Source organism: Saimiri boliviensis, chromosome 10 (assembly GCF_048565385.1).
Source record: "Saimiri boliviensis isolate mSaiBol1 chromosome 10, mSaiBol1.pri, whole genome shotgun sequence".
NCBI lineage: Eukaryota > Metazoa > Chordata > Mammalia > Primates > Cebidae > Saimiri > Saimiri boliviensis.
This window is the reverse complement of record NC_133458.1, coordinates 8,753,157-8,772,351: the sequence shown is the minus strand read 5'-3', so window position 1 is coordinate 8,772,351 and position 19,195 is coordinate 8,753,157. Positions and strand designations below refer to the sequence as shown.

The 19,195-nt window shown below is 60.7% G+C and overlaps 1 protein-coding gene across 1 annotated transcript in view; it reads left to right on the top strand.

The window, feature by feature from the left end:
* The window catches only part of LOC101044730 (SCO-spondin), a 62,248-nt gene that overhangs the window by 959 nt on the left and 42,094 nt on the right, over nucleotides 1-19,195 (top strand). The window contains exons 3-40 of the mRNA XM_074379876.1: nucleotides 261-362; nucleotides 467-539; nucleotides 1,062-1,156; nucleotides 2,177-2,359; nucleotides 2,700-2,782; nucleotides 2,949-3,128; nucleotides 3,383-3,627; nucleotides 3,720-3,819; nucleotides 4,546-4,704; nucleotides 4,792-4,871; nucleotides 5,862-6,014; nucleotides 6,297-6,456; nucleotides 6,534-6,774; nucleotides 7,076-7,220; nucleotides 8,994-9,111; nucleotides 9,664-9,839; nucleotides 9,923-10,150; nucleotides 10,329-10,494; nucleotides 10,720-10,954; nucleotides 11,684-11,873; nucleotides 11,988-12,082; nucleotides 12,325-12,581; nucleotides 12,918-13,052; nucleotides 14,158-14,354; nucleotides 14,457-14,584; nucleotides 14,668-14,777; nucleotides 15,051-15,200; nucleotides 15,297-15,390; nucleotides 15,482-15,651; nucleotides 15,879-16,112; nucleotides 16,317-16,538; nucleotides 17,004-17,240; nucleotides 17,783-17,911; nucleotides 18,009-18,100; nucleotides 18,182-18,413; nucleotides 18,528-18,680; nucleotides 18,776-18,916; nucleotides 19,011-19,193. Of these exons, the coding sequence (XP_074235977.1) occupies nucleotides 261-362; nucleotides 467-539; nucleotides 1,062-1,156; nucleotides 2,177-2,359; nucleotides 2,700-2,782; nucleotides 2,949-3,128; nucleotides 3,383-3,627; nucleotides 3,720-3,819; nucleotides 4,546-4,704; nucleotides 4,792-4,871; nucleotides 5,862-6,014; nucleotides 6,297-6,456; nucleotides 6,534-6,774; nucleotides 7,076-7,220; nucleotides 8,994-9,111; nucleotides 9,664-9,839; nucleotides 9,923-10,150; nucleotides 10,329-10,494; nucleotides 10,720-10,954; nucleotides 11,684-11,873; nucleotides 11,988-12,082; nucleotides 12,325-12,581; nucleotides 12,918-13,052; nucleotides 14,158-14,354; nucleotides 14,457-14,584; nucleotides 14,668-14,777; nucleotides 15,051-15,200; nucleotides 15,297-15,390; nucleotides 15,482-15,651; nucleotides 15,879-16,112; nucleotides 16,317-16,538; nucleotides 17,004-17,240; nucleotides 17,783-17,911; nucleotides 18,009-18,100; nucleotides 18,182-18,413; nucleotides 18,528-18,680; nucleotides 18,776-18,916; nucleotides 19,011-19,193 (6,071 nt within the window). The remainder of the gene's footprint in view (nucleotides 1-260; nucleotides 363-466; nucleotides 540-1,061; nucleotides 1,157-2,176; nucleotides 2,360-2,699; nucleotides 2,783-2,948; nucleotides 3,129-3,382; nucleotides 3,628-3,719; nucleotides 3,820-4,545; nucleotides 4,705-4,791; nucleotides 4,872-5,861; nucleotides 6,015-6,296; nucleotides 6,457-6,533; nucleotides 6,775-7,075; nucleotides 7,221-8,993; nucleotides 9,112-9,663; nucleotides 9,840-9,922; nucleotides 10,151-10,328; nucleotides 10,495-10,719; nucleotides 10,955-11,683; nucleotides 11,874-11,987; nucleotides 12,083-12,324; nucleotides 12,582-12,917; nucleotides 13,053-14,157; nucleotides 14,355-14,456; nucleotides 14,585-14,667; nucleotides 14,778-15,050; nucleotides 15,201-15,296; nucleotides 15,391-15,481; nucleotides 15,652-15,878; nucleotides 16,113-16,316; nucleotides 16,539-17,003; nucleotides 17,241-17,782; nucleotides 17,912-18,008; nucleotides 18,101-18,181; nucleotides 18,414-18,527; nucleotides 18,681-18,775; nucleotides 18,917-19,010; nucleotides 19,194-19,195) is intronic.

The following is a 19,195-nucleotide window of genomic DNA, read 5'->3' as shown; positions in this document are numbered from 1 at the left end:
GGGGAGGAGGCCCTGCTGGTCCGGACACCACCTGGCGTTAGATGTGGAGGGCAGCTGTGAGCCCCAGCGCCAGCTCCTCAGGGAACTCCCCTCGCCCTCCCAGCCTGGGTTACGAGGTGTCTCCTCGGCCTAGTCCCCGCTGCACCCCGCTCCTGAAAGCGCCACAGATGCTAAAGTCTGGACTGTTGCTCCTGGTCTCCTCTCCCTGAGCTTTCTCCAAACTCCCCTGGGTTCCAGCTTACTCCCTTCTGCCCCTTTAGGGGAAAGGGTGACTGCGACTCGGTTCGCTTCCCAATCCAAGTGCGGGTGGATCAGCCCCAGTGTGAATGCGGAGCTGAGAATGAGGCTGGAAAGGGGAGCAGGTGCATGACCCTTGAGCTCTTGCTACCGCAGCCCACCACAGGGTTGAGTCCCTGGAAGAGCACCCCATGCCCAGGCTCAGCTGTGACGGCTCCTCTGCCTGCAGGCTGAAGGGAGCCCCTGGAGCGGCTTGTGTCACTGTTCATGCTGGGGTGTGGCCGCGCACCTGTGTCGGTGCTGTGAGACTTAAAGCGAGAGTGTGCGCGTGTGTAAACAGGAAAGGGGGTGTCTGGGTGTGAGTGTGGCCCTTGCTGAGGACTCCAGAGGGGGGTTGATCCCAGCCATCCTTTACCGACCGCCTGAGAGACTCACTCCGGACCCTTTTTTGGCCCCAGGATCAATGTGAACCCGGGAGAAGGGGAGCCCGGCCCAGCTCTGGTCCTCAGTATGCCCCCTCCTCCCCCAGGTGGAACCACTTTATAGGATGCTGGGAGGGATATCAGGTTTAGGAGACGGAGGGGCCTGGAATCCGAGGTCTAGGCCGCATTCCAGCCCGGGTGTCCGGGTGTGCTCGGAGCTCTGCTGGAACCAGGATGGACCCCGGATTCCCCCGTGGAGCCTGTCACTGCCCCTCCCAGCCTGACTCTCGGATTATTTCATCCGGCTTAGCTCTGGCCCAGGGCTTGGGGGGGGGGCTGGCTCCCCCACCCCGTCTTTCCAGAGGTTCGTGTCATTCCTCAGCACAGGCTTTCCAGTTCTAGACCCCAAAAACTCGAAGTCCCTCGGAGGAGACAGGGTGGTCCCAACCAGCCGCATATAATCATCCCCAGCAAGAATCTGGACCCTGGAGAAAAGGGTACATGTTGCCCCCCCCCCATCTCAAACACTCAGGAACCCCAGCTACCCTGGAAAGGCTCCTGCTCACTGGCCCTCACTCTTAAGTTTGGGCAAGAGAGGGGTGGGAGGCAGGGGAGCACCATCCAGGCAGAAGTTCAAGGCTGGAAGACCCCATCAGTCATTTAGCCTACGAGCTCTTAACCTTTTCATGGGGTCATGGCCCTCTTGAGAATCTGATAATAAAACTTAGAGAACTGTCTTCAGGAAAATGTGCACATACAATTTCAAAGAATGACTGGAGTCTGAGTCCCATCTGTGCATTCCTGGGAAGTCCCTAAAATTTTTACTGGGAAGGAAATTGGGGCCCAGAAGGGAGGGTGGCTTGCCCAGAGCCCCTTGTTAATTTGTGGTAGTGCCGGAGAACGTGAAAATACACACACACACACACACACGCAGAAACAGACACCCTGGGAGGGGGTGGGAAGGAGACTGTTTCCAGGGAGAGCTGGCTTCTGAGGGGCTAGTGTGGCAGGTCCAATCCAGTTGTGGGCAGCTGGTGCCCTGGAGCATGAGGCTAGAATAAAGCCTCCCCAGCCCTCAGGACTGGCCACTGGGCTTCGGGGAGGCTGCGTTCGGCAGGAGAGAGCGGCACTGGCCTCTCCGTGCCCTCTGCAGCGACGCCTCTCTCGAGCCCAAGCCTCACTCTCCCCAAATGTGCCCCAGGGGTGAGGGCACCATGCTGCTCCTTGCCCTCCTCTTTGGGATGGTGAGGGCCCTGGCTGATGGGTAAGCAGCCCACCCTAGACCCCTCTGACAAGAGTCCTCTTCCTGCCCCATGCCCAGGGACCCTCTGGGGCATCAGACTTCGCGCCCTCACCCCTGGGGTCCTCCCTCCACCCCCACCGCTTCCCATGAGTGTTTCTCCCTACCTCAGCATCCTCCTTACTTCAGTAACCACCCCTGGGAGTGGGGTCATAGGACAGGGCTTTTGGTGACAGAGGGAATGGTGGCAGCAGCGGTGGTTCCCCATCACGGGCAGGCGGTGGTGTGAGTGGACGGAGAGCATTCGTGTGGAGGAGGAAGTAGCACCCCGTCAGGAGGAACTGGTGCCCTGTGCCAGCCTCGACCATTACAGCCGCCTGGGCTGGCGGCTGGACCTGCCCTGGAGTGGCCGCATGGGGCTTACCCGGTCCCCAGCGCCTGGGCTCTGTCCTATCTACAAGTGAGTAAGGGTGAGAGCCTGGGCTGTCTGCCGGGCAGGAAAGGAGTGACAGGCCGGACATCCTGAGAGTGGGGAGGCCCTGGCAGAAGCAGGCATTTGGGAAGTAGGTCGGGAGTGGGCTTGGAGAAGCGTGGAGAGTGTGAGATTAGGGTGGGGGATGGACAGGACAGGGAGAGGCCCAAAGTCTGTTCCCTCTGCCCCCAACCCCCACGGTCTCCTTCCCAACATTATTCTCACTTTGCATGTGGGGAAATTAAGGCCAGGGGAAATAATGCCCTTCGCAGGGTGGGACTGGACTGAATGCTAACATCTCCCATTTCCACCTGCTCGGTGCATGAAGACCCCCAGAAACCCGGCCTGCCACATGGAACCGGACAGTGAGGGCTTGCTGCCCAGGCTGGGGGGGTGCCCACTGCACTGAGGGTAAGCGCCTGAGTGCCTTTGGGGAAGCGGTACCTTCTGGGAGTCCTGGGCAGGGGATGTTCGCTCAGATGTGTGGTTTCAGGCAGGGAACCAGGGCTGGGCTGAGAGCTCCAGGCTGCCCCACGCTCACTGCCTGAGTCTGTCCCATTCTCCCCACCTATCGCAGCCCTCACCAAAGCCAGTCGTGAAGGCCACTGCTTCGCCATGTGGCAGTGCCAGCTACAGGCAGGCTCAGCCAATGCCTCGGCAGGAAGCCTGGAGGAGTGCTGCGCCCGGCCCTGGGGACGAAGCTGGCAGGATGGCAGATCCCAGGCCTGCCTCAGCTGCCCCAGCCAACACCTGCCAGGTGGGTCCACAGACCTCAGCCTGCCAGACAGGCACACTCCTGGCCATCACCCCTCCTGCCTCCCCAGGCACTCTCACGTGGAGTTGTTCTGCTCTGGGCCCTTCTACAGGGCCCATACCGGCTCCCTAGGCCACTAGGATGACCACACACTGCCCTCCCGCCTCCCGCTGTGCCAGCCGCCCTGTGTCCTTGCCTTGCGTCTCTTCCTCACACTCAGAGGTGTCTCTCTCTCAGAGTTGCTGTGTCTCTCCCAGGCAGTGCCTCTTCTCCAACCCCCCTGCAGCCCCTAGCAGGGGCCGTGGGCCAGCTGTGGAGCCAGCACCAGCGTCCCTCGGCCACCTGCGCCTCCTGGTCGGGCTTCCACTACCGCACCTTTGATGGACGCCACTACCACTTCCTGGGCCGCTGCACCTACCTGCTGGCGGGTGCTGCAGACTCCACCTGGGCTGTCCACCTCAGACCCGGGGACCACTGCCCCCAGCCGGGACACTGTCAGCTGGTGAGGGAGGGAGATGGGGCAGCCACAGAGAGGAGGCTGGACAGGGGAGGAAGAGAGCCTAGACCCCCTCTTCCACCATGCATCTCCCCAAGGTCCAGGTGACGATGGGACTCGAGGAGGTGCTGATCCAGGCTGGAAATGTGTCTGTGAAGGGGCAGCTGGTACCTGAAGGGCAGTCTTGGCTGCTCCACGGTGAGGGTGCTGGGGGAGCAAGAGGTTGCGGGGCCACCACGTGCTCCTCTGGGACAGTCTCTCCACCCTGCAGGCAGAGTCAGAAAAGGAGCAGGGGACAGTTTGGGACCGAGTCCACTGTGGGCCCCCAGCCATTGCTGATGGGAGGCACTGAAGCGCAGACCTAGTGAGGGGCCGGGAGGAACCAGGCCTAGTCTCGACCCTCTGCAACTACCTCCACCAAACTCTTGCAGCACGAGCTCAGACAGGTCCCTCTACCTAACTGCCCAAGCCTCAGTTTCCCTACCAGCCTCAAAGGGGTGCTGTGAGGTAGCACTTCAGTGCTAAGAGATGGGAAGCTCTCCTAACAGAACCTTTGTCCTGGCTGGGCTGCAGTGTGAGGTGGGGGCAAGCTTCCTGCATGTAGGCCTGTGTGTGCCTGTGTGCATGTATGTGTGCATTCGTGTGTGTGCATGCATGCGTGTGTTTCGTAGTTCACTTGCAGTTTACTCTCTCCAGAGAGCATCCGCAGCTTTCATGAGCTTCTCAAAGAGAGCTGTGATGGAAATCAGTCACTCTGCTTTAAATTATATACTTTTGGTATAAAGCGCAGAGCTCTCTAGAATTTGAGAATTGTGTGAGTTATTTCCCTCTCCTTTCCTTCCCTGGGCAGCTGAGCCCTGCCGTGGTGGGGGGACAGGTGAGAATTGTGGCTGCAGGGGGCAAGTGACTGCTTCCTGTGCCCAGGGCTGAGCCTGCAGTGGCTGGGGGACTGGCTGGTGCTGTCAGGGGGCCTGGGGGTCGTGGTACGACTGGACAGGGCTGGCTCCATCTCCATCGCTGTGGACCACGAGCTCTGGGGACAGACGCAAGGCCTCTGTGGGCTCTACAATGGCCTGCCAGAGGGTAAGTGGGGTGTGGTTGGTTGCTGGTATAGCAGGGAAGGGAAGACCGGAGGCCCCAGACCCAGCACTCTGCCTCACCCCTTCTCAGATGACTTCATGAAGCCAGGCGGAGGGCTGGCCATGTTAGCAGCCACCTTTGGAAATTCCTGGAGGCTCCCTGACTCGGAGGTGAGGCTGCCTTGGGGGCCCCTCCCTCCCAGTTGCCTGCCCACTCCCAGCTTTTTAGCCTGGCTCCTGACTCCTGCACCTCCAAGTTCCTGTCCCAGTTTCATTGCTGGCCTGTAACCTAGGACAGGGCCTGGCCCTCTCTCAGGTCCTCAGGGGCAGAGGGCAGGCCTTGGGGTCCCACAGGAAGCCTGGCTGCCTGCTGTGAACTAGCCATCAGAGGCCAGCACTGGTGAACCAGTTGGTCGTTTATCCCGACCACTGCAGCCCAGCCTGGGGCTACCACTTTGCCTCTCTTCCCAGCCACAGGCGGCACACCAAGACACAGAGATCTGCATGTGCACACACACACAGGCTATACACCAACACACAGAGATCTGCATGTGCACATACATACATAGGCTACACACCAACACAGAGATCTGCATGTGCACACACACACACACAGGCTGCACACCAACACACAGAGATCTGCATGTGCACACACACACACAGGCTACACACCAACACACAGAGGTCTGCATTTGCGCACACACACACACACACAGGCTACACACCAACACACAGAGATCTGCATGTGCACACACACACAGGCTACACACCAACACACAGGGATCTGCATGTGCACACACACGCAGGCTACACACCAACACACAAAGGTCTGCATGTGCACACACACACACACACACACAGGCTACACACCAACACACAGAGATCTGCATGTGCGCACACACACACATACACACACACAGGCTACACACCAAGACACAGAAATCTGCATGTGCACACACACACACACACACACATACACACAGGCTACACACCAACACACAGAGATCTGCATGTGCACACACACACACACACACACACAGGCTGCACATCAACAGGCTGGAAGTGGGGCCTTGATGCTGTGTGAGAGCAGCAGGCATTTTTCTGGGGTCCTGGTTAATATCCCTCATTACTGCCGCCTGGCCTGATGTCCTTTGTCCCCAGCCTGGGTGCCTGGATGCGGTGGAGGTGGCCAAGGGCTGTGACGGCGCCTTGAGGCTCACAGAGGCAGACGTGGAGCCTGGCCATTTGCGGGCTGAAGCCCAGGACGTGTGCCATCAGCTGCTGGAAGGTCCATTTGGGCAGTGCCATGCCCAGGTATGGATGGGGTGGGGGTGGTATCTGGCATCCAAGGGAGGGTGCTAGAGAGGTGGCAGCCAGCTGGTCTGGCCCTGCCTGTGGGTTACTTTGGGCCTCTGTCAAACCTCCACCTCCCCATCGTCAGCTTTATCTCTGGGAAATGGCCAGCACATATATATGTGTGATCTCTGAGGTCTCTTCTGGGGCCCATCTGTTTGGTTACAAGTCATGGAGTGATGGAAGCAGGAGGCAGGGGGTGTTTGCTGAGGCTCTTTGCTGAGGGGCCGTCTTTTCCTGCAGGTTTCCCCTGCTGAGTACCACGAGGCCTGCCTTTTTGCCTACTGCACAGGGGCCCTGATGGGCGGTGGGCAAGAGGCTGTTTGTGCCACCTTTGCCAGCTACGCTCAGGCCTGTGCCAGGTGGCACATCCACATTCGCTGGAGGAAGCCTGGCTTCTGTGGTACTGCTTGGGCCTCCCCACCCTGCGGGATTGGCTGGGACCTGGCGGGGGATCACAGCTCACTCCTGTGCCCACAGAGCGCCTGTGCCCCGGGGGCCAGCTCTACTCCGACTGCGTCTCCCTCTGCCCACCCAGCTGCGAGAGAGTGGGTCAGGGAGAGGAGGAGTCCTGCGGGGAAGAGTGTGTGAGCGGCTGTGAGTGCCCTCGAGGCCTCTTCTGGAACGGCACCCTCTGTGTGCCTGGCGCCCAGTGCCCCTGCTACTACCGCCGCCAGCGCTACGCACCCCATGACACCGTGCACCAGCTGTGTAACCCCTGGTGGGTCCTTGGGCTGTGCTGGGGGGTGGTGGCTGCGTGGTGCCCTCGGATCCTTCCCTTTATGCCCTCTCCTCAGCCTGCTTCCCCCAAGTCTCCAGCCCACTCCGGGCCTTCCTCTCGGAGACCTGGGACTGATGCTGGCATGGCTGATGGCCTTGCCAGCTGACCTCTACCCCTTTCAGCGGGAGAGGCTCTCACCGGAGGGGAGGAACAAAGGTTTTGGGGGGGTCATATCCAGCTCAGACTCCCCCTCAGCGTGAAGCTGATGCCAGAGCTCACTGTCTCACCCACGTGTCCACAGCGTGTGCAGGGATGGCCACTGGCACTGCGCCCAGGCACTGTGCCCCGCCGAGTGTGCCTTGGGTGGGGACGGGCACTACCTCACCTTCGACGGGCGGAGCTTCTCCTTCCAGGGCGGTCAAGGTTGTCGCTACAGCCTGGTGCAGGTGGGCAGAGGGCAATGTGCAGAGGCGGCACTCTGCCAGAGTAGGGGACCTTCTAGAAGGGGCAGTGGGGCTGACTGTAAGGAAACCCCTAAATAAATAAGCGAAACCCAGAGTCTTCTTAGGAAAGGCCGAGGGACAACCAACGCTGGGGGCGGGTGGCTGCCACAGGCCTGGAGGCCTCCTGCTGGGTTCTCACTTCCCCCCAGCTTCTCTGTGAAGGTCCCTCTGTCATCACCACCAGCCTAGGGCCACTAACCAAAACCCATCCTCGGTGCTGTCTCACGGATGGGACGGGCTGGGCTCGTCACAGGCTACTTCATGCAAAACAACCCCAGGGGAAATAAGAGGCCCTGCTCCCTACCCTAAACCTCCCTCAATAAAGTGAGGCCACTTCTCAAGTTCAGGTGCCGGCCACAATTTTTCCAATCATCTGGGGTCCTCTGAGGGATCACTCCATCAAGCTATTGGACCATTCCCACTCCTCTCATAAGTAGTGATGGGTGAGGAGGTCCTGGGAGCACAATCCTCAGAGAGGCTGTACCTGTCCATGGGGAGGAAAGAAGACAGCCATCTCCCCCAGTGCACATGGCCAAAGATGCATGTGTGTACACATACACGCTGCACACCAACATGCAGAGATCTACATGTGCACACACACACAGGCTGCACACCAACACACAGAGATCTACGTGTGCACACACACATACAGGCTGCAAACCAAGACACAGAGATCTGCATGTGCACACACACACACACACACACACACAGGCTGCACACCAACACAGAGAGATCTACATGTGCACACACACACACAGGCTACACACCAACACAGAGATCTGCATGTGCACACACACACAGGCTGCACACCAACACACAGAGATCTGCATGTGCACACACACATACAGGCTGCAAACCAAGACACACAGATCTGCATGTGCGCGCGCACACACACACACACAAACACACAGGCTGCACACCAACGCAGAGAGATCTACATGTGCACACACACACACAGGCTGCACACCAACACACAGAGATCTGCATGTGCACACACACACAGGCTACACACCAACACACAGAGATCTGCATGTGCACACACACACATGCTGCACACCAACACACAGAGATCTACATGTGCACATACACAGGCTACACACCAACACACAGATCTGCATGCGCACACACACACAGGCTGCACACCAACACACAGAGATCTGCATGTGCACACACACACACAGGCTATACACCAACACACAGAGATTTGTATGCACACACACACAGGCTGCATACCAACACAGAGACTTGTATGCACACATATACATATACAGGCACCCATGTTCACACTTACACAGAGACACAGACATACACACCTGACACGTGTTCATGTGCGTGTACACATGCACACACATACGGAAGAACATACATACCCATAGGGAGGAAAGAAAGGAGTCATCTCACCCCAACATGCAGACATGCACTTACATGCACACACTGGTGCACACACAAACATGCACACACATACCTCCACATGACACCCATGTGCACATCCATGGCCCTAAACACACATACACACACACATCCATGCATGCCCACCCTTGGTGAGGGTGAAGCCCCTGACCTGGCAGAGCATCTGGCTGGCTGGAAGGTGGGCAGCTGCCTCCAGGCGCGTGCTAAAGGTGTTCTGTAGGGGAGATCTCCCAGTATCCCCCCCGAGACCCTCCCCGGAGAGGATCGGCCTGCCCAGCCCCACTGAATTCCCCCTGCCCACCCCAGGACTATGTGAAGGGACAGCTACTGATCGTGCTGGAGCACGGCGCCTGTGAGGCTGGGAGCTGCCTCCACGCCATCTCTGTCTCCCTGGAGGACACCCACATCCAGCTCAGGGACTCAGGTAGCCTCTGCTCTGCACTCCTGGGGCAGTCCCAGGCCTCCTGTCACTGCTCCCCCTCCACACTGCCCTGTGGCTTTGGACTCCAAACACTCTCCCCCAGACTCCTGCACCTGAGCACACTGCCTTAACTTCCCCGGCCTTCCTGGGGAAGCAGACACAGAGTCTCTGAGTCTCTGAAGCAGACACAGAGTCCTGAGGAGATGTTCCAAGGCATCGTCTGCCCTGTCCTGGGGTCAAATACGAGCCACACAGCTATGAGAGCTTGACAGGCCTCAAGGCATGACCAGACCGGGCAGGCCACCCTCAGCAGGGTCCCTCCAACCCTCCCCATCCAGCTCCCCAACGCACTGCCCATGTGGGTGAGGGATTGGCACATCTGTGTGCCGAGAGTAGTCCTTGGGCCGCAGGGGCAGGGAGCTCAGGGGGAGCTCTAGTTGTCCCCAGCAGCCCACCTTGACACGGGCCCTCCTACTTCCCACCCAAGCTCCTTCCCTTCTTGCGGCCCTGTCCTTCCACCTGCCCCACCCCCATCACAAGGCCCCCCTGTTCCAGGAGCTGTGCTGGTCAACGGGCAGGACGTGGGCTTGCCCTGGATTGGCACTGAGGGCCTCAGTGTGCACCGAGCTTCCTCCTCCTTCCTGCTGCTGCGCTGGCCTGGGGCCCAGGTGCTCTGGGGAGTGTCTGACCCTGCAGCCTACATCACCCTGGACCCCCGCCATGCCCACCAGGTGTGCCAGTGAGGTGGGTGGGTGGCTGCGCAAGGCTGTGGTGGGACTGCATTCAGCTGTCTTACATGCACGCCTGTGGCCAGGTGCAGGGTCTGTGTGGCACCTTTACCCAAAACCAGCAGGATGACTTCCTGACACCAGCTGGGGATGTGGAAACTAGCATTTCCGCCTTTGCTAGCAAGTTCCTGGTGGCCAGCAAGGGAAGATGCCCCTCTGGGGATCGTGCCCCGCTCTTCCCGTGCACCACCCACTCCCAGCGCCACGCCTTCGCAGAGGCAGCCTGTGCAGTACTGCATAGCCCTGTCTTCCAGGTAGCTGGGCTGGGCTCCTCCCACATCCATAAGATGAACCAACACCTGCCCTGCCCTCCATCTGGGCTCTCGGGAGGATCAAGGGAGACCAGACAAGCCCAGAGAGGGGGTATTGGGGACCAAGGGGGTGTAGACTCCGTGGAAGAGAATTTGACTCAGTTCCCCATCTCCTCCCAAGGAATGCCACGGGCTGGTGGACAGGGAGCCATTCCATCTGCGCTGCCTGGCAGCCGTCTGTGGCTGTGACCCTGGCAGGGACTGCCTGTGCCCAGTGCTGTCTGCCTATGCACGTCGTTGTGCCCAGGAAGGTGCCTCACCTCCCTGGAGGAACCAGACCCTCTGCCGTGAGTTCGCTCAGCCCAGCCAGACCTACCCCAGGCCCCTCCCCTCCTCCCTCGTCCATCCCCCTTCCAGGAAGGGCTGGGGGCCTGGGCTGCACCTCTAACCTTGGCAGATTGCTGGGCTTTTCTTCCTGTAGAGGCACAGGGGGTGTGGGGTATGGGGTTCACAGGGAGTGGAGAGAGCCGGCGGTGGCTACGCCCCTGACCTGTGTGTGTTCCTGTGCCCAGCTGTTCTGTGTCCCGGTGGTCAGGAGTACCGAGAGTGTGCCCCAATATGCGGTCAACACTGCGGGGAGCCAGAGGACTGTGAGGAACTGGGCAGCTGTGTGGCCGGTTGTAACTGTCCTCAGGGGCTACTGTGGGACCCTGAGGGCCAGTGTGTGCCCCCCAGCTTGTGCCCCTGCCAGCTTGGAGCCCATCGCTATGCCCCTGGCAGTGCCACCATGAAGGACTGCAACCGCTGGTGAGGGCAGCGACCTTTGGGGCAAGAGGGAGAATGTGGAGTGAAGAGGTAGTTTGGGAGACAATGGGTGGGCTGTGCAGCATTGCTAGTCGCAGCACGCACGCTTTGGGTGACAGAGTGCTGATCACTTCCCCTACGTCACTGGGCGCTTTAGGGTCCATAAAGCACTTTCATGTGTATCATTTTCTTTAGTTTTACTTTCCTACCATAACCTAGTAAAGTAAGAAGTGGAAAAATTGTACCCATTTCACAGATGAGGAAACTGAGGCTCAGATAAACTAAACAGCATGCAGAGTCACACAGCTTGTTCATGAGAAGTGAAGGCAGGTTATGGACCTGGGCAGGCAGGGCCAGGATCCAGGGCTTGGTAAACGTAGGGGCTGAGGGTGCAAGCTTCAGTGCAATCCCTCTCCTACTGGGCTGGGAGTAGAGTGGATATCTCTGTCCTGCTCCAGAGCCTGGAGGATGGCCCTGCTGGAGCTGGGACAGAAAGGGTGACAATGTCTATCCCAAGAATGTCAGGGTGCTGGAAACAGCCCAACTCCCTGTGCTGGTGACTGGGTGTTGGGAGCTGAGATGCTCAGGTCTGCAGCATCAGGGCTGGGTTTTCACTCAACATGATGGGATCTGGACACCTGGGAACCCAGCATCTGGGTTCCAGAGACTCTCACCATGTCAGACCAGGTCCCTGTGGCTTGGACTTGGCTCTTACTCCTCAACCTCCTGCAGCATCTGCCAGGAAAGGGGCCTCTGGAATTGCACGGGTCACCGCTGCCCCCCACAGCAGGCATTCTGCCCCAGGGAACTTGTCTATGCCCCTGGTGCCTGCCTCCTCACCTGCGACAGCCCCGGCACCAATCACTCCTGCCCTGCAGGCAGTGCTGATGGCTGTGTCTGTCCATCAGGCACCGTGCTGCTGGTGAGTGCAAGAAGGAGTTGCTTGGGGAAGCAGGATGGCCCTCCTTGAGCCAGGGCGCTGCCCTGCTCTCCTTGCACCCCTACACGGTGCCCTTTGTCCCTGCCCTCTGCCCAGGATGAGCGCTGTGTGCCTCCTGACCTCTGTCCCTGCCGTCACAGTGGGCAGTGGTACCTGCCCAACGCCACCATCCAGGAAGACTGCAACCTTTGGTATGCCCAGCTGCAGTGACCTCTGACCCTTTGACCTTGTGGCCCGCAGCTCCCCACACATCATCCTTCCCTCCAGCAGAAGGGGTCGGGGCGGTGGGGACTGGCCTGGGCCAGGGGAACCCTGCAGGATCCCTCCACGCTGGGGGCTGCTGAAATTGCCTGGATCCAGGACCAGCTGCCCCCCGGATCCAGCCCCCAGGGCCCTGTCCTCAGTGACTCTGTTTCCCCCACCTTGCCCACAGTGTGTGCCGGGGCCGGCAGTGGCACTGCACAGGTCAGCGTTGCAGTGGGCGGTGCCAGGCATCAGGCGCCCCGCACTATGTGACATTTGATGGACTGGCCTTCACCTTTCCTGGGGCCTGCGAGTATCTGCTGGTGCGAGAGGCCAGTGGCCTGTTCACAGTCTCTGCCCAGAACCTGCCCTGTGGGGCCAGTGGTCTCACCTGCACCAAAGCATTGGCCGTGCGTCTGGAGGGCACTACTGTGCACATGCTCAGAGGTGGCTGCAGCACTGAAGGGTGACATTGCCAGGGAGGGGCACAGCTGTGTGGCTTCCCAGCTGCGCAGGGTGGGCAGGGATGGGGTTCCCTGTGTTTGCCCGCTCCTTACTGGGCTTGGCTGCCCTCCATGCCATGGGGTTGGTGCCTCTCCTTTTGGCTGGGACTCGTAATATAGGAAGCCTTCCAGAAATTAGGCTTGCAGGGAAGTCTAATGACGCGCCAGGGTCACATATGTAGAGAAGTAAAAGGGCTGGAGTGGGGAGCTAGAGAGCCTCATGAGGAACTGGGGGTTCCTTTTCTCCAGGGTGAACCTGAATGCCTCTCTTGCTCCGCAGGCAGGGCAGTGACAGTGAATGGGGTGAATGTGACGCCCCCCAAGGTCTACACAGGCCCTGGGCTGAGCCTGCGTCATGCTGGCCTCTTCCTGCTGCTCTCGACCCGCCTAGGCCTCACGCTGCTCTGGGACGGAGGTCAGGCCCCTGTCTTCCCTCAACCTTCTGACCCGCCTTAGCACCATGGGGTTGGACTCACCCCAAGCTCTTTCTCCCAACACCTGACCCTCCCTCCACTGAGCCCCTGACACCTCCCCAGGGCAGATTTCCAGGCTGACAGCCAGGCTGGGACCCTGAGCTCTCACCTGACCTCCCTGCCTGGCTGGTACTTGGCCAGTCCCACACCCAGCCCAGTGCCACCCCTACCTCCCAGCCCATGCAAGAGGTCAGAGTTTCCAAATCAGGTTTTGGCCAGGCGCAGTGGCTCACATCTATGATCCCAGCACTTTGGGATTCCCTTGAGCCCAGGACTTCAAGACCAGCCTGGGTTAAACATGGCAGAGGTTTCTCGTCTATAAAAAATACACAAATTAGCTGGGCACGATGGTGGGCATCTGAAGTTGCAGGTACTTGGGAGGCTAAGGTGGGAGGATTGCTTGAGCCTGGGAGGTCGAGGCTGCAGTAAGCCAGGATCATCCCATTGCACTTAGCCTGGACAACAGAGCAAGAGAAATTTTTTTTTTAAATTAGGTTTTTTCATAATTGTCTTTTTCATCATTATGAAAGCAATCCTTCCACACCAAGAAAACATTGAGAAAATACCAAGTTTTAGAAAGGCAAAATGAAAATACACCTCCTAACTTCCCATCACCCAGACACAAGCAGTTGGTGTTTTAGAAGTGTCACTGCTATTACGGAACAGAGTGAAACCCCAACAACCCCCATATGGATCTGGCTCTGAGCTGCTGGGCCACCCTCCCAGCCTGCGGCCACCAAGGCCACCGAGGACTGTGCTGTGTCTCACAGTCCTTCCTAGAGACTGGTTTCCATCGGAATCTGACCTGATGGAGAATTTCCCTTCCCTGAGCCCTTGGTCTGGTGTTAGTTAGGAAAATAGGCTCCTACTTCCCACCTTGAGCCCCCCAAATATAGGTCTCTTCATTTATCATCACCAATCATTTCCCCCGAAAAGAGGTACCCACACCCCCTGGTGGAGGTGGTACCCCGTGGTGGTAAAACAGACCCTGGGTCTTCTGGCCCAGATGAGGGCTGGTAGGGTCACTTTTAACCATGCTGCTACCAGGGACTCGGGTCCTGGTGCAGCTGTCTCCTCAGTTCCGTGGTCGCGTGTCTGGGCTGTGTGGCGACTTTGATGGAGATGCCAGTAATGATCTGCGAAGCCGCCAGGGCGTCCTGGAGCCCACAGCTGAACTGGCTGCCCACTCCTGGCGCCTCAGCCCCCTCTGCCCTGAACCAGGAGATCTGCCACACCCCTGCATGGTGAGTGGGGGCAGGAAAGCAGGAAGGGAGCTTCCTAGAGGCTGAGGACTGGGGAGGGCGCCCGCTGGTCCCCTGTGCTGGAGATGCCGCCTGTGCCTGCAGGTGAACACACACCGGGCTGGCTGGGCCAGGGCCCGTTGCGGGGTGCTGCTGCAGCCGCTGTTCAAATCATGCCACGAGGAGGTGTCCCCACAGCAGCACTATGAGTGGTGCCTGTACGATGCCTGCAGGTAAGGAGGGGCCAACCTGGATAGGGGTGGAGGTGGGGGTGCCAGGGTGTGGAGGTGCTGGGACTGAATGCTTCCTCCCACAGCTGCGACTCAGGGGGTGACTGTGAGTGCCTCTGCTCGGCCATTGCCACCTATGCAGACGAGTGCGCCCGGCATGGGCGCCACGTGCGCTGGCGTAGCCAGGAGCTCTGCCGTGAGTGTGCCCCGCCCTCAGACACGATGGTCAATCCTGCTTCAGGCTCAGCTTCTTGAAAGAGCTTCTCCTGTCCCATGAGGTGGCGGTTCATTCATTCAAGGGCGAGGTGAGCACTGAGTGCTCACTCTGTGCCAGACACTTTTCTAGATGAGCCCTATATGCAAGAACGGCAGCCGAGTAGAGCTGACATGGCACACACTGGCCCAGGAGGGTCTTGCACCCTGTTGCCCTTGTGCCTCGGTGATCCAAGCCTCTCTTCTCTCCACCCAGCCCTGCAGTGTGAAGGGGGACAGGTATATGAGGCCTGTGGCCCCACATGTCCCCCCACCTGCCATGAGCAGCATCCTGAGCCCGGGTGGCACTGCCAGGTGGTGGCCTGCGTGGAGGGCTGTTTCTGCCCTGAGGGGACTCTGTTGCATGGTGCGTAGGGTGAGAAAGGGCGGAGGGGAGGGGCACTGAGACTGGGAAGGGGCCGCTGTGCCCTTTTGCTCTGAGCCCTGTACTCTGTGACCTCAGGAGGAGCCTGCTTGGAGCCAGCTTCCTGCCCCTGTGAGTGGGGCAGCAACTCCTTCCCACCAGGGTCTGTGCTGCAGAAGGACTGTGGGAACTGGTGAGTGGGGGGAGGGTCAGCCGGAGTGGGGGAACCTACAGAAGGAGGTCAAGCCCAGCCTGTGGCTAATCCCAGGACACTGTGTGCTCAGCACGTGCCAGGAAGGTCAGTGGCATTGTGGGGGTGATGGTGCCCACTGTGAGGAGCTGGTGCCTGGCTGTGCAGAGGGAGAGGTCATGTGCCAAGTGAGTGGGCACTGTGTGCCCCATGAGTGGCTTTGTGACAACCAGGACGACTGTGGCGATGGCTCTGACGAGGAGGGTGAGTGTCTGTCTGTGTGTGGAAGCAACAGGGTTGGTCAGTACTTGCACATGTAACAGAGTTTCCTGGGTCCCGGGGTGGCTTCCTTAGCTGCTGCTCCCATTGCCAGGGGCTATCTGTGGCTTGGAGAGATGGGGGAAGGGAGAGTATTCTGGTCCCTCTGGGGTTGAGGGCTTCTCTGGGCCCCTCCAGCATCATCCTGAGCCTGCCGGATTGCCCTGTGCTAGGTTGTGCCGCCCCAAGCTGTGGGGAGGGGCAGATGGCTTGCAGCTCCGGCCACTGCCTGCCCCTGGTCCTGCTCTGTGATGGCCAGGATGACTGTGGAGACGGCACGGATGAGCAGGGCTGCCCATGCCCACAGGGCTTGCTGGCCTGTGCCGATGGACGCTGCTTGCCCCCGGCTCTGCTCTGCGATGGGCATCCCGACTGTCCGGATGCTGCCGATGAGGAGTCCTGTCTGGGTGAGTTGTCCCTGCCCTGGACGCCAGCCTACCCAGCACTCCCTCCCACAAGGCCCATCTCCTCAGGAGCCCCGACTTCTCCTGCCCTCTCCTCTGCCCGGTTCCTGCTATGAAGTTGGCCCCTAGGGTGTGGGAGTTTGGGCATCTCAAACAGTAAGAGTACAGGGCAGTGCCCAAGGGCCAGCTCTTCTTTTCCGGCTGCAGGGCAGGTGACCTGCGTCCCCGGGGAGGTGTCCTGTGTTGATGGCACCTGCCTGGGGGCCATCCAGCTGTGTGACGGAATCTGGGACTGCCCAGATGGAGCCGATGAGGGGCCAGGACACTGCCCCCTCCCTTCTCTGCCCACGCCTCCTGCCGGCACGGTACTCGGCCCCTCCCCTGGCTCCCTGGACACTATGCCAAGTCCCCTGGCCAGCGCCAGCCCTGGTGAGTATCCTGGAAGGAAGGGGTGGGAAAGCTGGTGGCAGGAAGCCTGGGGGAGAGGGCCGTGGGAGCCGCGGAGAGAGGCATTTGTGGCGCTGCTCTGGGATGGAAAGGAGCAGGGCACAGCGGGAGACTCCCGAAGACACTGGAACGAATGAAGTGGAGGGCGTTTGAAAGAGTCCACGCTGTTTCCTGGCGTTCAAGGTCTCCCTGCCAGCTGCAGGGAGTCGCGTGGAAATTCTTGGCCCAGGGGAGAGCTTTGGGAAAACCAACAGGCAGCAACATGCAGGAGGGATTGTTTTGGGAAGGGGCTGCAGGTGGGTTAGGGCCGGGGCCCAGGAAAGGGCCGAAGGACCTGGAGCAGGGAGGGGAGCGGTGGTGGAGGCGGAAGGGCGAGGCGGGCCTGGGCGCGGCTGGGGACGGGAGGGCGCTCACCCGCCGAGGGTCCAGCGCGGACGCACCCCGCAGCGCCGCCCTGCGGCCCCTTCGAGTTTCCGTGCGGCAGTGGCGAGTGCACCCCGCGGGGCTGGCGCTGCGACCAGGAGGACGACTGCGCTGACGGCAGCGACGAGCACGACTGCGGAGGTCCCTGCGCGCCGCACCTCGCGCCCTGCGCCCGCGGCCCGCACTGCGTGTCCCCGGAGCAGCTGTGCGACGGCGTGCGGCAGTGTCCCGACGGCTCCGACGAGGGCCCCGACGCCTGCGGTGAGGCCCCCGCGCCCCCGCCCGTGCGCCCCCCACCCCCCGCTGGCCAAGCAGGGACCCCACCTCTCCCCAGCACCTGGGCGCGGGCATGGCAGCTAGCGCGATTTAGGCTTGGGGCATCCGAGGCTAGGCCACGTTTGTGTTCCTTTGATCTTTTGCATGAAACTTTATTTGAAAACTTTTTGCTCTCCTACCTAAGCCCAGGGGAGAGAAGAAAGGGGCTGTTGTCTTTGTCCACACTTGGGCAAGAAAGGATAAGAGGGTGGGCAGAAGCTCTGCCGGGGTGGGGAGTGGTTCTGTTTGGAGGGGTCCCAGCCCTCAGCGTTTTCCCACCAGACCTGAGCAGACCCTTTGTGTCCCTGCAAGCCAGCCCTGGGGTCCTCCCTATCTCCCCCTAGAGGGAGCTGTCCAGAGGCCCCGGCTCCTCCCAGGCTGGCCTGCCCGGCAGCCTTCCACCGGCTTTCCTGCCCCTCTGCAGGGAGGGGGCAGGAGGGGGCAGGAGGGGACAGGAGCGAGCAGGACACTTCTCGCGGTGCCCGCAGGCTCCACCCAGCTGCCTCCGTGCCCTGGCCTCTTTCCCTGTGGTGGGGCTCCCGGGTTGTGCCTGACCCCCAAGCAGCTCTGCGATGGGATCCCAGACTGTCCCCAGGGCGAGGACGAGCTGGACTGTGGTGAGGACGCTGTTCCTTGAGGGAGGCCCGGCTGGCTGGCTCCAGGCCCAAGCTCACACCTCCTGCTCACTGTGTCTTTTCTCCTCTTCTTCCCCAGGGGGCTTGCCAGCCCCAGGAGGCCCCAACAGGACAGGGCTTCCTTGCCCGGAATACGCCTGCCCCAATGGCACCTGCATAGGCTTCCAGCTGGTGAGGGTGGGACTGGGTGGTAGAGGTGGCAGCGCCATAGTGCCCCCCAGCACGGGAGCCCTGACCCCACTCCCTTCCCAGGTGTGTGACGGACAGCCTGACTGTGGAGGGCCAGGGCAGGCGGGCCTCTCCCCAGAAGAGCAGGGTTGTGGGGCCTGGGGTCCCTGGAGCCCGTGGGGGCCCTGCAGCCACACATGTGGGCCGGGGGTGCAGGCCCGGAGCCGCCGCTGCGCCCCACCTGGCCTCCTGGTGCTGCAGCACTGCCCGGGGCCGGAGCAGCAGTCTCAGGCCTGCTTTATGGCAGCCTGCCCAGGTGAGGGGCTGGGGCAGTGGGGCCTGGAGAGAGGAAGGGAGAAGGAGGTCACTAGGCCTTCAGCCCTCCCCCATGGTCCCCACCAGCACCCCCCACCATTCCCCTGCCTCACAGTGGATGGTGAATGGAGCGCCTGGTCCCCCTGGTCTCTGTGCTCTGAGCCGTGCAGGGGCACCATGACGCGGCAGCGACAGTGCCACCCACCCCAGAATGGAGGCCTCACCTGCGATGCACTGCCCGGAGGCCCGCACGGCACCCGCCAGACCAGTGAGTGGAAGAGAGGACTGCCCTGCTGTCGGGAGGCCGTCCCCTCCGCAGAGCTCCTTCCCTGACCTCCGACTTCCACTCCCGGCTTCTCCCAGAGCCTTGCCCTCGGGACGGCTGCCTCAATACCACCTGCTCTGGGGAGCTGGTGTTCCAGCCCTGTGCCCCCTGCCCACTGACCTGTGATGACATCTCTGGTCAGGTCATGTGCCCATCTGACCGGCCCTGCGGCAGCCCAGGTAAGGGGGCTGTGGGTCCAGGCTCGGGCTCCAGGCAGAGGGTCTATGGCAACTGAGCTCTCTGCATGGAAGCCTCCCCCTGCACCCCCTCTAGGCTGCTGGTGCCCAGAAGGGCAGGTGCTGGGCAGTGAGGGGTCGTGTGTGTGGCCCCGGCAGTGCCCCTGCCGGGTGGATGGCACCCACTACTGGCCGGGGCAGCGCATCAAGGCCGACTGCCAGCTCTGCATCTGCCAAGACGGGCGGCCCCGGCGCTGCCGACTCAACCCAGACTGTGCCGGT